Source organism: Columba livia, chromosome 2 (genome assembly GCF_036013475.1).
Source record: "Columba livia isolate bColLiv1 breed racing homer chromosome 2, bColLiv1.pat.W.v2, whole genome shotgun sequence".
NCBI lineage: Eukaryota > Metazoa > Chordata > Aves > Columbiformes > Columbidae > Columba > Columba livia.
The window spans coordinates 63386206-63402626 of NC_088603.1; the positions used below are offsets into that span (position 1 = coordinate 63386206).

Here is a 16421-nt window from a genome sequence, read left to right on the forward strand (position 1 = left end):
TCAGATTCTGGCAGTTGGCTCTGGCAGATCTATTCAGATCACACTATTCTCAATGGCACTGTTGTGGCTGCATGTTGGTCTGGGAAAGCAATGGAAAAGTTAGGAGTAATGGAAAAGTTTGACTGCAGTATCCTGGATATTTTGTGGTCAGATACAATATTGCTATATGAGTATTGTTTCTCAAGAACTAAGGCAAATGTTAGAGTACGGCATTATATGCAGGGGAAAAGCACCAGCTTCTTCAGTGTTGTTTTCTGGTGTAAATACACATTCTCCATTACAAATGAGACTGTGAAATTTTTCACTCTCTGAACTGATTTTTATGGATAGTAAGGCATACTAGTTTGAAGGTCCCACATGCTAGGTGTCTGTCATATCCATCAGATAAAACACTGCTTTGTATATTTTTAGCTGTTTTATTGGAAGGGACTATGAGTGTATGTCGTTCTAAGATTTTGTTGTTGTTTGATGTGCAGTGATGAAGTGGAAGTGCTGTCTTCAAAAATTTAAAAGGTGGAGGGTTAAAAATGAGAAACTACATGTCTGGTTTCAAATCAAACCAGCCTGAGGATGCTAGGTTTCTTTCTGTTTGTACCAGTGTTGTGTCCTTAAATGTTGAGAGTCAGACTGGCTTGACTCAAATGAACAAAAATACCCCTCTGTGTTTGCGTTGATTCTTCTAGGAGGGTTTTGAATGTGTTTGCTGTGGTCTGGACTATTACCTAGCTTACTGTTTAAGTACATTCAGAGCTGCTACATGCTGAACACACTTGAATTTCTTGTAAAGATCATTTCAAACCCATTAAATTTTTCTTTGATAGTTACATCGTTATAATAACACGCAGAGTTTGTGTCTTCTGCTTTGGTATGGTGGATCAAAGTATTATGACTAGGATTACCCTTATAAAATTTATAGGCGGGGTTCTATGCCACTTTCAGTATGTGAGATGTTCCGTTGCTTAATGTCTTGAAGTTGTCAGAATAGCTTGACCCCACATTCGTTGTTGTTTCTTCTAAATAAAGTAACTAATCGGTTTTCTATAGCTGGTAGTTTACGCACAAAATAGAGCCACAATTGAATTATTATTTCTGTATTAATTTTGCAATTTGATGATAACTGAAGCGTGAAATGGGAAGCGTGTAGCTCTGAAATGCTTATATACTGACATGCTTCTTAACTTTTTGTGTTGAGTAAATTCAGCTAAGTTATAAGGCTGAAATGTATGAAGTTTGTGTGTGCCACATTTATTTTCTTTTCCCCTTAGACAGTTGAGCTCTTAAAAAAATAAAGTATATCCTTAGCTATTCACTGCCTTTCACAGTAATATCAACCAAGTATAACAGGAAAACCTGAAATTTATTCTCTAACGGAGTTACTTTCTATGTGAAAAATATCTATGTTATATCCTCTTAACAAGTAAACTGAGAAATATTTTAGCATGAAACTAGTAAAACCATTGCTAATAATCCACTGAGGCAAATGAACTGCAAACTCTGTGTTTAGCTTCAGTATCAAACAGTACAACCTGTCATACTGGACGTAAGATGTGATGGAAGAAACTGCAATTCAATATGGTGTCTTTTCTCATTGTTCTGTCCACTGTTCACTCTGGTCCCTGTCAGCTTAGTCAGTTGCCTTTTTTCAAGTCCTGTATCTCTTTCAGGTTTTGACATGTTACTTATTTTTACTTCCTTCAGTTTTTCATTCTTAAACATTCTGTTGGCAAGGTATAACTGGTGCTGGTAGATCCCTTGTTAACAAGTGATGGGAGAACCAAGGATTTGGGTAGTCATGTAGCAGACAGGGTGTGGGTGGGAGAGTGGGATTGTTCATTTTGTTTAATATGCAAAAGCTTAATTGCCTTTTCTGTGGTCAACAAAAAATGATTTGATACAGATAGTTTTGTGCTTGAAAGGGAGTAGGCAGAACAGGTGTGCAGATGTACCTGAGTCTGCATATGGCTCTATGCCTAGGTACAGATGAAGAAATTTTATTAATTTTTGTCTTTGAAAATGAAAGGTTTATAGGTATGTGAACTAGGATAATGCTGTTCCCTGATTTGTTGTTTTCTCTGGGAATGTATGTGTGTCTTGGGAGAGAGAATACTTGGTATATACATAATGTTTGCAATTAGAGCACCAAGACACATGTTTTAAATTTCTTTGTTTCTTCTATTATGTATGCTGAGTGTCAGAGTTCTGCTCTGTGAAGTTATTTAAGATGTTTCAATTAGATATTTATATTCTTGAAGTATTGTTTTCAGTCAAGGAAATGTAAATCTGTTGTAGTTCTTCAGGTATTTATAATTCATTTATAAAGAACATCTGAAAGGATTAGCCGTTGTCTGCTTATTGTATAATTTTTCTAAAATATTGATTTCTGAATTGCAAATGTTGAATGTAAAGTGCTGTTAGAAATCCTATTTTAATTGAGTTTCAATCCAAGTGTGACCTTTCAGTGACAGATCTTACTGGACATTTGATTGGAATTCACTTTTTTTTCCTACTTAAAAAAATACCTATTTTTCCTTTCCTGTTCTCCTCAGAATCAACGAGTCCCATCTGACATGGTGTTTCTCAGAACATCGGAAAAAACTGGTATGTTGTAATAATTCAGATTGGTTACATGATAAAGTTTGTGATTGTGGTAAACCTTTAGAGTGTGCATTGTGACGAATTTGAAGTGGTCAAATAGATTGATGGTAGATCTACCACCTTCAGATTAATGGGAGAAGGTCTATATGTAAGAAATATAGTATGCTTGGACTATAAAACAAGAGAAATCTTACTGCAAGTGTGCAACCTTTATAGATATGTGCCTCTAAATAGATGATTTTTATAAATTGTTACAACAAAATGTTTAGATTAAGCAAATATTAAGACACTTTATATTAAAAAGACTGTACTTGTTTAATATGACTTGACAGTATTTTAAATTATTTATGACTAATCTTTATCTTGCAACACACATATAATCTGACTGCATGTCAGCTACTGAATTGAAAAGAACTGAAATCTGAATCTACTAGTATGTGATTAAAACATTTTTTAAAAATATTACAAGGATATAAAAACCTGAAATAAATTATTTTTTAAAAACTTAGAAATAATACTTCCTTTTTGGTCAGTCAAAAAAAGAATCTTGAGTAAGAGAAAGATAAGTACTTCTCATTAACACTGGTTTTTTTCACATGGTGACAGGGTTAATCTTTGAGAAACAAACATCTCCTTTATAGGAACCCTGTAAATTATAGCTTTTTTAATTAAAGTTTAGAAATTGCTGTTGGATGCCCCCAGTATAATGCATAGGAGTTTCCCTCCTTTATGTTTACTATTTCTCTTCATATCCTGAAGAACTGTCTGATATTTGTCAGACAGCACTAAATTTCATGAAGCTAATAGCTGCGATATTGGTAAAGCCTGGATTAGTGGCACTTGCTATTTCACTGTGGCACTAGCGTACTGTATTTCAGATAAAAAGCTAAATTTGCAGAGATGATTTGCAAGAGAAGACAGAAATATTTCTGACAACCTACAGAAAAATACTAGAGCTATATATCTGCTAAAAGAAAAAGAAATTACTGTATAGTTACTGTGTTTTGCTAATGACTTCCAAATGCTGATTAGATGCACTGGTCTGAACTGAAAAACTTTTGTAATAGTTGTTGGGAAGGAGTGAGTGAGGGTCCTGCTTGCTGTAGAGCAGTGTTTAGATCACTTAAAGAAAAGTGTGACTTGAGTTGGATGCAAGGTTGCCTCTATTACTTACTGCATGGAGGAAATATGCCAAGCAGAATCAGCTATGAGTTGGTTTAGAATGATTATGATATGGGACAGGAGATGTGAAAGGGTAGAGAGAGGCACTCCCATCGAGTGACAAGGTTCAGAATGGGCCCCCTTGCTTTTTAAACTCCTCAGAGAGTGGTTTAGGTGTGGCTGGATCCAAACTTAGCCCCAGACTTGATCAACAGTTCGTGTCTAAGAGACATAGAGGGTAAGGGAAAATAGGTAAGGGATTATGTATATTTAAGGCCAAATTATTATATGTGCACACCCAATTCTTTATATTGTTTGGCTAGGATTTCAAAGTTTTGTCATTCTTCATCTCAATCTCCTTGCCTCCTTTTGTAGGGGGCCTGGTGTCAGTTCACTCCAAAGTCTGGTCCCAGGTCCCTTGAAGCAAGCTCTCAAGCATCGAAGTTCATTGACAATGAGGATGGGATCTCAGGTCTCTCCAAGCAAACTCTTCAGGCATCAGAGTTCGCAGAAATAAATAATTTAATGGACTAGTACAGCAGCAGGGTGGGCTTGAGCTGGGTGCCTTCGCAGAGGTCACAGCCAAGCATAGAAATGCCTGGGCTTTTATACCTTTACAGACTATTTACCTGCCTCTCGCACCATGATTCAGTCCAGTAGTAATATTTGAGTCTGGGGTCTTGCTTCTCACTGGATCATTTTCCTTGACCTCAGACAGCCCCTTGTTTTGTTTAGCTGTAGATATTGTTTACAGTCCATATCCACTTTGTGCCTACCTTGCAGGTGTTTTTTTATCTGAATGAATCCTGTTATGCTCAGCAAAGTGCAAAACAGGTGTTATAGTGCAGGTGCCCATGATGGTCTGTAGCTTCATGCTTGCTTTGAAAGCGTTTTTTTGCCTGAGAAAATTCTGTTCTCAGTAGAGTGCAAAACAGGCCTTATCTTGCACGCGGTTGTGATGGTGTGTAGCTTCTTTGTGTTCATTAAGTACATACAAATTGAGTGAATGTGAGTGGAACTTTACAACATACAGTTCAAGATGTCAGCAAATTTAGCTTACTAACATGAAGCAGGCAGTATATTAAAAATCACGTGACCATATAATTCTGTTTAAAACCATTTACTTAAGCTAAATAATTAATATTAAACTTAAATTTGGCTCATCCAGTGATCTGTGAGTAGTAAAAGATCATTGCCACACAGCCAGCCTGTTTAGCAGAGGGAGCTCACTGTAGCTCACCCAGGTTGTCATATTTATGGAATAAAGCATTTGGCTTGTAGTCAAATTGCACACAGTGGGAAAGGTCTTCACGAGGCTCCCTGCACCCACCACTGATCAGTGTTCAGTGCTGTTCTGCTTCTTTGTGGCTTTCCTAAAAGGAGTTCTTGGCCCAGGCCCAGCTGCAGCTCAGGCCTTTATCTGAACAAGACAAGTTCTTAAATTACATATTTTGCATATATGCGCTACAGCATGTTTTCCTCCCTGTTAATTCCTAAGTTCCTGGTTTCTGTTTGTGAGCTTATAAAACACTGTAGTCTCCCTTCCCTGTAGTACTATTAGTTGAAGGATGGATCACAGGTATGGTTGTCAATGAACAATACAGGCCAGAAATGCATTTGCACAGGATACCTCCATGTCTTGACTGGAGTATATATGAACAGTAAATCTTGAAGGACCACAATTGATGTAAGTTAAACTAGCTCTTTGTCAAGATATAGATGGGGGAAGAAGATCAGAAAAGTGTATAGAAAAACATTTTTGAAAGTAAAATTCAGCAAGTCTACTTCAGTGTGTAAATCTATTTCAGTCAGCTTTCTTAGAACCTCACAATTATATTTTTCCTGCAAGAAGCTCCATTAATTTGCTATTTAGAAAATAAAGCTACTTATTTTAAAACTGTATCAGGTTGTAACAGTAGGCTTTCTGTAATTCATTAAAAAAAAGCTTGTGAGCACTTTTGAAAGAGTTGTGTACCTACTAGGTAAACGTTGAGTATAATGTGAAGTGAGTAAATTGAGTGAAATCTTCCCAGAATTCTGATATAAATTATTTTATATACATTTATGCTGCACATGGAATGTGATTTTTAACATTGAAAATGCACTTTCTATAGGCATGCAGCAGTTAAGTAGTTATATTAGTGTTGCACTTCTTTAAAAGCAAAACAAAGAAACAAACAAAAACCACAAGAAAAAATCCCCCGAACTTCAAGCATATGGCAGTAATTGCTTTTTGACTGAAGAGTGAACACTTACATCTGTAATTGTTTCTTCCTAAATGTTGCTGTTTTGACTGATTTATGGTTTAATTTATAGCTGGCACTTTAAGTACTTTGTAAAACACATTAGTTTTTGTATGGGTTTATCTTCTGTATGTAATTTTGTTTTATCTTCTGTGCAATAAAACAGTTTAACTATAACTAGTTAGTATAAACTATAAAGAACAGAGCAAACAGTTTGAGCAAATCTTAAAATCCAACCTACCCTGTAAGCTTCTTCTGGGGCAAAGTACTGTTTTCCAACTCCAATATTTACACTATATATTAATGTAGTCTGAAGTACTGCAATATCCTATAGCTTCAGTTAAAAAGAAGCAGTTTGAGTTATAAATGGGTAGTTTACAAAGTTCAGCCGAAAACTATTCTGGCTTCTTTTCATACAAGTGTGGCACCATTGAAGAAATGAGGCAGTGGTGTGTGCTTGTTTTTTTTCCCCTTGCATTTCCCACCCACCCCTCCGAATTCACTTTGGGTTTTTCAGATACTTTAAACTCTACATAGGAGAAGCTGAATTTCAGGGAATCGAGCTTATTTTTATAAAACTGTGGGGGGTTTTTTGTTTGTTTGTTTTACTTTGTCAAGTACACTGCCTTTTATCTAGAATGATACCCTCATATAATCTGATAAAACGACGCCAATTGTGTTCATTTATGTAGTTTCTCTAGTTTCTAAGACTCCCATGGATTTTTTTAACTAGACTTTTGTCAAAGTTGGTCTAAGGACTAATGTAGGTGGGTCTTTATTTCATATTCATGTTTGACAGTCTGTAACATTGATATTCCTCTCTTTCATGAATGGAAGCATCTAGATGGCTGTTTGAATTTGGAGTTAAGATTACTTCCTGGGGGATGGAGCAGGTAGAAATCACTTCTCAGATGTGAAATTCTTTGCTGCTGTGCATCTCCTCATATAAGATGGATTTCAACAAGATCATCATTGGCTTCCAAAAAAAAATTATTAAGAACAAAACCTCTGGAATAATATATTTGTTTTACATATATTTTAAAAGGAAGTGGGGGGAAGATTAAGGCTGAATCCTGGTTTTGCTCATTATTTATGGCAGAGATGACAAGCAGCTTGGAAGCTTTGTCCCATTTATCAGCCTTCCACCAGATTAAAGGAAATGTTTATGCTGAGCTGGCTGCAGAAAATGGTTTAAGCAGACATCATTCTAAAAACAACTCACTACCTTAGTGGAAAGCTGTTACGCAAATGCAGGAAAGATCTCTGTTAAACCATCAGAAAACTCTCTTACTGAAATTAAGCTAGATCCTAAGTGGCCTTGTCAGCCCTTTGTTCCAGCTTGTCAGGGTCCCACTGGACATCCCCCATTGCATAGGTCAGTTTCTTGGATTTCACTTATGAAACTCCTTAAAAATGGTGTATTTAATCAGGCATAAATTACTAGTTGCAAACATGTTTATATTTTTCAGAATTGTATTGTGAAGAGCAATCTCACATTAAAACTTGTATTTAAGGGTTTTCACATTTTCAAGTTTTTACTTTAATAACAATGGTATCAGTAAGATGTGGGAACAAAATCAGAAAGTAATTTTTATTTTATTTATTTTGAAGCTTTCTAGCAATTCATTTCTGTAGCAATATAATGGCCTCAGATGTGATATTTTTCAAAAATTTTAACTGTTTTACTAGCATAAACAATGCAATGCAAGTACAGGCTAAGTCATTCATGTAGCTTGATTTGCTCTTGGAAGGAGCTCTGAGTAAACTTGTAAAGCCTTAATCCAGAGCGTGCTTTTTCAAAGGACTTAATTTGAAAAGGGTGAATCCTTAAGCATTTCTCCACAGAAAGAGAGTTTTGTGCTGGCAAGTATGTTTTACTTGTTTAGAAGGTCTAGGTTTGTAGATCTCAAAAAGCAATTATTAGTAGAACATTTGTATATTTATACAACACGCCCAACTCACTGCAAGTAAAAATATAATAAAGGCGATGCAAGCAGTATCTATTTATTTACAAACAGTTAGGACTAAGTGATCTACTAACAGCTTAATTGTCTGAGCCCCAGCCTGTTCTGGAACTTCAGATATTTGAAAATCAAACTAGAGGAAAAAATGTCAGTTTGGAGTTCAGTTGTGCGACTGATGTCACTTTCTATATCTTCATAAAACCAACTACTGCAGAATAATACGGCTGAAGGAGTTACATTTGTCACACGTCTGGAATTCTCTATGTTTAGAAAACAAGCCTTATAATACCTACCTGTCTGGGAACTAAAACGCTTTGAGAATCTATTGCTATGGAGAGTGATAAATGACTAAGCTTAGTTTTGCACATACGGCCAGATAAAAGTTTATCTTCAGGGCATGAGTAGCTGCCAACAATCTGTCCAAACTACTTTAATCTCTTTCTATACTTCAACTCCTATTCTGTTTTTAACATTTGATTTAACTCAGGCTTGAAATGTTTTGGTATCTGCTTTAGGCTACTGAGTAATACTGATTCGATGTGATCAGCTACTTGTTTAAGGTATAGTCAGATAGTATGAGTGTTATGTAGTGGAAGGAGGAGGCCTTGGCAGGCTCCTAATTCTCTCTGTCATTGATGTAAAATTAGTCAGTAAAATTTAATTAGAAGACATTATTATGTATTTCATCCCCTAATTATTTTATTTTCTGTGTGTACTTTTATGACTAGCACAAGGCATGTGCTTAATTAGATTTGCAGCAAAATAATCAGTAACAGAAATATTTTACGATTTTTTTTTTGTAGAAGAAAAAATACTAGTAAGAGTTGAAAAATTTGATCTGTAAGGAGGTTGTGTATTGTGTCAGACCTAAGTTTGCCTGTTCCCACTTTCTAGTTGTACTTCCCCAGAATTTCAGAGCGATTGATGGCTTGGCTGGAGTAGCAGTTTGAATATTTTGCAATCCCATTCAATTCCCCCAGTTTTGGGAAACAGCATAGGAAAGCTGAAGGTGAGAATCATCAAAGCAGATCTCAGAGGCAGGGCAAGTCAAGCAAACAAACTATGTATGCTTATAAGTGAGAGACTGTGGATATGTTGTCAAAGGCTTTGAAAATAAAAGACAATTAATTACCTGTGCAGAAATTAGGCTCAAGAATTCTTTGTGTAGCACCAGTTTATAATATGTTTCCTATAAACTATCTGTTCATAAGGCTGATGCTTTGTTATGGTTTCTTAGGGATATTGTCATCTTTACTTTCTGTTAGATTGTTTTTGGGTTTTTCTGTTACTTGAAGGCTTTACTAGGCAAGCTGTTAATGTTAACTTGCTAATTCTTTGAAACAACTGGAAAACGTCTCTTGGTGATCCTCATCTTTATTATGAAAAAGAAATTTCTGCATGGCCTCTGAAGTCCTGATTATCAGGTCTAAAGAGGAGTGATTTTTTGCAGTAGTTTTAGAGTTGTCTCACTAAAAATTTAGAAACTATCTTCAGATCAGTCTTAATGTATTCATACAGAAAGGTTGGCTCGCACATGTGGATCTGATTCTGACTTTCATATGGGGCTTGAGGTGTGTGGGTGGCAGGAGTTGGGATGGAAGCTTGTGTAGACTTAAATTGCTTTAGTCTAGTGACTCTCCTTCCAATGGTAGACAACCTAAGGTGGAACAACCTGCCTTGTGAGGTGTAGGCAGCTGAGGAGGGCACTGAGTTCTCCTGCACATTTTTTTTATATGAAAAGTGAAGGGAGAAGTTTTTCAGTGTTCTAAGCATGCTGTATGGCAGAGTTTTTGATTCGGTCATTAAACTGAAGATGTAAATAATTCCCATTATCTTTTTTCTATATCACTGGATTTCTTCATAAAGAGAAGAATAATGAAGCAAAGTGGTGCATCACATTCCATTAAACAGAAAAGATAAAGTAATGCTTTTGAGTATCCTTCTGTTTATCTCAAAATAATATCCATCACTATGTTAGAATTTGATAATTTGAATATGAATATAGATGCTTGTGGCTTTTTTGTTCTTTTGTGTGTGCTTGTGTGGGTTTTGTTTGGTTTTTTTTTGGTGTTTTTTTGGGTTTGTTTTGTTTTTTTTAACATGGAACATTGTTTGCTATATATAAGAGAATTCCGTTATGTGTTTAATAAAAGTAAATATAAAAATTCCTAAAGCGTACTGAATCAATATAGCAATTCAAAAAAGATGCAGTGTGATCAAGTTTGGATTTAAAAGCGTCTGTGTACTTGTCAATAAGGAACTGTGATGAGTTTGGGGGTATCATATTGACTGCGTATTAATACATGGTATCCTATAAGACCATCAGCTGATTGTTTAGAATGTAAATGAATCTGTTGATGGATCCAGTGACTGATGGCTTAAATTCCAATTAATCAATTGCTTCATCGGTTTCTTAATTCAGATCAAATATCTCAAGTACACACAGTTCTTTCATGGTCTTAAGAGAAATTAATGCTTTAAAACTAATTTAATCAGTCTTGTATAAATGCCACTACATTTTTTGATGTTGTCCTATGTGATGGCACTGTAGCTTAAATGTTTCAGGTGTCTTGGGTTCTTATTCTCCTTAAAAGCTGTCATAATTGAAAACATCTTGTTATATTGATAAATGAAACTCTGTACTCCAACATGTCATCATGGTGCTGCTATTCATCTTGTCATCAGTTTAAAATTTTCATGCACATAGTCACTTAAGTGATATAAATGATTTAAAAATTAAGTTGTTCGTAAATGATCTGCTGTTAGGTGTGCGAACTCAAGGTCCATTTTTCTTTTCTTGGGTGTATTCTAGTAACCCATCTCTTTCAGTGCTTTCGACTTAAAGCAGGAAGGCCAGTAATATTACCAGGCAAGATACAGCTTTTTATGACACCATGGTTCCCTGTGGCCTATTTCCCAGTGACCTATCAATTAATTCATCAACACTTGACACAGACTCTTCACTGTGACACTTACACCAGTTGATCTTAATTTGATTGCCGTTAAAACCTTCCTTTCCTGACAACTGTTGTCAATTATACAAAATAAAATCAAGTATTCATAAGTAGGCTGTAATAGGATATAGGCAGACAGATTTAATAATTCAGTTTTGCTGAGCCTTGAAAGGCATTTGTTGTAGCTGTTGTTCTCATTTGTAAAAAATTCATTGGATAGAGCTCTTGAGAGAGAAGGCACATATAGTTTTATTTATTTGGATTTGACTGAGAGGAGCCCAGACGTGGAGTGGTGGTTTAGCATTATCTCTGATTAAGAATAACTGACATGAATTCTTATCAGTTACATGTTATAGAAAGTAAATGTAATTTAATTTTATGATTTTTTTTTTTTTTTAGACTAATTTAAGTGCACACGCTCTACGATTGTTTTTCAATGGTATCTCTGTAATGTAGTGTGGAATTCAACCCTGCGTTTATGCAGGCAAAACAATACCTTTTCAAGACTGGAGTGCTTGGTCTTGAATATGCTTGTAAAATTTGCATATTCCAGCACATCTGCTATATACAGAGTGTTTCAAAAAGATGGAGCCACTTTCAAAGCACTATACTTTGAAAGTGGCTCCATCTTTTTGAAACACTCTATACAATTAAATTATACTTGTTTCCCTTTGATGCATCTTTAGCACAGTATAACGTTAAAATGTATTCTATGGCATATTTGAATTATACCTAGAAGTTCTCTTTAGTGCTTAGTGGCAAGTCTCTTTTTTTAAGCTTGCTGATATTTGGCAAAAAAAATGCAAGCAGAAATCTTTTAACTGTGATGTTCTTCAAGAGAAAGTTAAATATGGTTTTCTGAACTTCTGTGTTGTTAATTGGCTTCTTATATACTATTCTTTACTGTGTATACTGATATTTGTAACAAATACTGTGAGTAGGTTGCCTGTTAAAGCTCTGTGGAACAGATTTGAATGTACTTGTGAAATCTAAAAATGGAAATACTTCTAATCAGCATTTTACAAGTGAAATTATTTTTTAAATAGGTGTAATTGAAGAGATCATCTGCTGTGAGTGATTCCTCACAGCAAGAGCAGAAAAGTGAAGGACAAAAGTGTGGAATTATTTTTATAATTATGTCATTCATCACCCTCCTTTGCACTCTCTCTAGGACTTCAATGTCCTTCTTATGATGAAGGCCCAAAACTGAACACAGTATTCAAGGTGGGGCCTTCTTGATCATGAAGTCTACTGTTTTGGGTTTTTTTTAAAAAAAAGAGAAGATGGGAAAGCACTTGTTTTCCAGGACTGGCCAGGTTTTTTGGCTAATAGCAATATGAAAAATTAAGATGGTTCACCTCAGATGGATAGGTGAACACAAAAAATAGATTGTAGACCTAGGAAATCCCTAAGCTTATAAGTTTCATAGATATCAACTGAAATGGTTTAAAAATCAGTTTTGTTGCCCTTGGGCAGCACCTTGCATGGACATGCTCTAAATTGATAGATGCCTGTCTCCAATTGATTAGGCTAAATGAATATTACATGCTTGTAAATTAGTTTAAATGTGCTCATGTTAAGTTTGCACCACTTTTGATAAATGATTAAGCTCTTTAAGTATAATTCCATTAAATTAACCCTTAAATTCTAATTCATATGATTCCATAAAAATTAACATGCCATGTTCTAAATGCTAGCCAGAATAAGTTATTCCTCAGGGCTTTTTCCTCTGAATTTGGAATTCTCTCTCTTCCATTTCATCTTTCTTCTTGGCTGGGAACTGGGCGTAGGGAAATGAAAATTAAGTTCTGCATACAGGACAAGTAGGATAGTTTAGTTTCTTACAGTAAGAAAACCATCTTAATTTTTCATATTGCTATTAGTCAAAAAACCTGGCCAGTCCTGGAAAACAAGTGCTTTCCCACCTTCTCTTTTTTTTTTTTTAAAAAAAAAAAACAAAACGGTAGACTTCATGATCAAGAAGGCGCCACCTTGAATATTGTGTTCAGTTTTGGGCCTATCATCATAAGAAGGACATTGAAGTACTAGAGAGAGTGCAGAGGAGGGTGATGAAGCTGGTGAGGGGTCTGGAGCACAAGTCTGATGAGGAGCAGCTGAAGGAACTGGGGCTGTTTAGCCTGGAGAAAAGGAGAATGAGGGGAGACCTGATCGCTGTCTGCAGCTACCTGAAAGGAGGTTGCAGCATGGAGGGTGTTGGTCTCTTCTCCCAAGTAGCAAGTGATAGGACAAGAGGAAATGGCCTCAAGTTGCACCAAGGGAGGTTCAGATTGAATATTAGAAAAAAATTCTTCATGGAAAGCGTTGTCAGGCATTGGAACAGCCTGCCCAGAGAAGTGGTGGAGTCACCATCCCTGGAGTGGTTTAAAAAGCATTTAGATGAGGTTCTTAGGGACATGGTTTAGTGCTAGAGTTAGGTTATGGTTGGACTCAATGATTGTGAGGGTCTCTTCCAACCAAAATGATTCTATGAATCAGGGGGGAAGCTCTGTCTTTTCATGATGCCATTCTACCTACATTTTTCCTTGCCATTTTCAGAATCTGATTTGCAGGGAATTGAGGTATTTGGATTCAGTTCTTCAGTTCTGGATTATTGAAGAATATTATTCCCTTACAAAGAACATGAGGCCATACTTGTGTAACTAGTAGGATATTTTGCTTTTGTCTGATTATTTTAAGACACTATTAGGCTACTAAGAAAAGCCCTGTTGCAGTCTCCTGCTAAAAAGCACAACCTGTATTTAGGTTGAAAATGTTCGTTCAGAGCCTTTTTCTTCAGGATTTCTAGAGGTAGGCAGGCCCACAAAAGTGGTTACTGATGCACATGTAAATATAAACCATTCCCAGCCACATTTGACATGTACACGTATGTTCTGAATAAAGGTGTAAGTCTAGCACACACTGAGTAAGTAGGATTCTTCCTGTATTCAGTACATAGCTTTGTTTAATAAATCTAGGCCAGGCATATCATGGCCCTAAATTAGAGCCTTCATATATGAGCTTCTGTACCTCTTTTTCAAAACACCATAAAATCTATTGAAATAACCATAAACAGGAAGTCTCTTAATAGTTAGCAATGAATCCTTACATTTTAATGTTATGTACTTGCTTCAGGTTCTTAAAATGGTTTTCATAATTTGTATTGCAGGTGTTGCTTTTCCACAGAATTTCTGGACAGGCCTCAGATGGATAGGTGAACACAAAAAATAGATTGTAGACCTAGGACTTCCCTAAGCTTATAAGTTTCATAGATATCAACTGAAATGGTTTAAAAATCAGTTTTGTTGCCCTTGGGCAGCACCTTGCATGGACATGCTCTAAATTGATAGATGCCTGTCTCCAATTGATTAGGCTAAATGAATATTACATGCTTGTAAATTAGTTTAAATGTGCTCATGTTAAGTTTGCACCACTTTTGATAAATGATTAAGCTCTTTAAATATAATTCCATTAAATCAACCCTTAAATTCTAATTCATATTATTCCAAAATATTAATCATAAAATCGGAAATAAGTCAGACATGTTCCCAAAGTTCACCTTTGTCCACGAATGTTGAATGACTGTGTATTGTTATGGGAAAAGTCCATCTGAGTGCCCTCACTGTATAAAGCTAAAAGTTTAATTTTATTCGTTCTCCTTTATATGTAGCCTTATGAAAAAATATTTATATCCTCTTAGAAATTTTTTATCTTCAGTATGGATGTTTTTTAAAAAAGCTGTGATTTGGTAAATATTTAAAATACTTCATGACTTGTCCTGTAAGCAGCACAGAACTTAAAAAAAAGAACTCTGATTCTTTATGTGCTGTGAAATAATTGTCAAGTTCAAGAATTATCACTGAGTTCCGAGGGAATGGCAATTCCTGATGTTTGTATGGATTTTATTTTTTCTTTGCAATTCATATTCAGCTTAGAAATGTAAGAGATTTTAACACTGATCTAAAACATTCTGTTGACGTACAGTTAAAAAGTAGTAAAAAATTGTGTGGTTGGTTTTTTTTTAAATTTTTGTGAATGGGAGAGGGAGGGAGCAATGCTTCCATGCGTTTCAAAACAGAGCAGTCACAGTACTTATTTTTTTAGATGACTTTGATTTTTAGAAGTTTTATGTACTGCTGATTCAAATACCTTCAAAAGGTAAAGTATGTGTGATTTCCACACACTGCACAGTGTTGGAATATCTAGGTTTTTATGGGTCCAAGAGCTTGGTAGGGGTGAAGAGTTGTTTTTATACATTTCTAATTAAATGTTTAATCTCTCATGTTTATAACTTATTTAAGACAGGTTTAAAATCAGTATCTCATAGTATAAGTTACGTAGTCAAATCTGCTGAAGTATTTGAGGTGGAGATGAGGATTGTATTGCTTCAGGTTCGCTGTTGTGATCACTATTGGAAGCTGACTTGGCAGAAAGCAGTCCGTTTTTCTGGATAAAAGGGAAACAGGCTATGAGATAAGTTATTGATGAAATTAACTGCTGAAGTGGAGAGGAAATGCAGTTGGCCAATACATGTCATAGTGTGAGCTCTATTAAATGAATATATGTGCAGTCAACCATTCACAGGAGCCACACTGGTCTTGAACTGCATTGATCTATAGTATAATTCCAAATTAAGTTGATGGAAGAGAGCAGCTATTGACAGGAAGGGTAAAGAGAACCATGAAATGTCTTGTACAGGAAAAGTATGATGGAAAGTAGGCTCATCTATGCTATGGATAGAACATGCAGTGAAATGGTGGTATTTCTAGGTGTTCCTAGGTAACTCGCCTTTAATTATAATGCAGTGTATGTCATTGGACTCTTCAAAAAGTGCTTTATAGTATTCTATTTTTAGAAGGAAACCCATAAAGAATCCTGTCAACAACTTAGAATCAGCTTTTCAAGAACTTTAGATACAGCTTTGCAGCTTGTAGCTCTGAGCTTTCGGTGAAATTTAGTTGTGATAGTGTGTTCTGAGATCTGTTTACATTAACATTTAAAGATTTGTTTACTTAGTATGCACTTAATTTAAATACAGCTGTTACATGAAGGCTTGCAAGCTTTTCAGGACCGTTATACAAAAATGCTACTTTGTAGTCAGATATAATGCTACCTTCTAGTCACATAAAATTTCAGGTGGCTTCTTTCTCAGGCATGTGCTTTCAGACCGTTAGCTCATTAAACTGCTTAATTTACAGACCTTGATGAATAAAACATCAAGTTGTGTTAGATTTTGCCCACAACAGGGTCCATGTGTCCTATAAAAGAAGCTGTCTTTTAATTTTTTGTTCACTTATAAGTGCTGTTTATATATTGCCTGTTAGATTCAAAGCTTCTAGCACATTGTCCTGTTGTCTGTGTAAGAAGACTCAAACCTGGATAAACTCATTTGCCAGTGTTTTTTTCAGTTTAATTGTTACTATATCACTTCTAGTGATGAAACTACTTTGTTAGTTTTTATTGGACTGGTTGAAATTTAGAAGGAATGATGGGTATCTATACATCTA

At 35.5% G+C, this 16421-nt stretch overlaps 1 protein-coding gene across 13 annotated transcripts in view; it reads left to right on the forward strand.

Annotated features, from left to right (window-relative positions):
- Positions 1-16421, forward strand: part of ATP9B (ATPase phospholipid transporting 9B (putative)) — a 164539-nt gene that overhangs the window by 48084 nt on the left and 100034 nt on the right. For all 13 annotated transcript variants that reach the window (XM_065052257.1, XM_065052250.1, XM_065052248.1 and 10 more), the window contains one exon: positions 2547-2598. In XM_065052257.1, coding sequence (XP_064908329.1) covers positions 2547-2598 — 52 coding nt within the window. The remainder of the gene's footprint in view (positions 1-2546; positions 2599-16421) is intronic.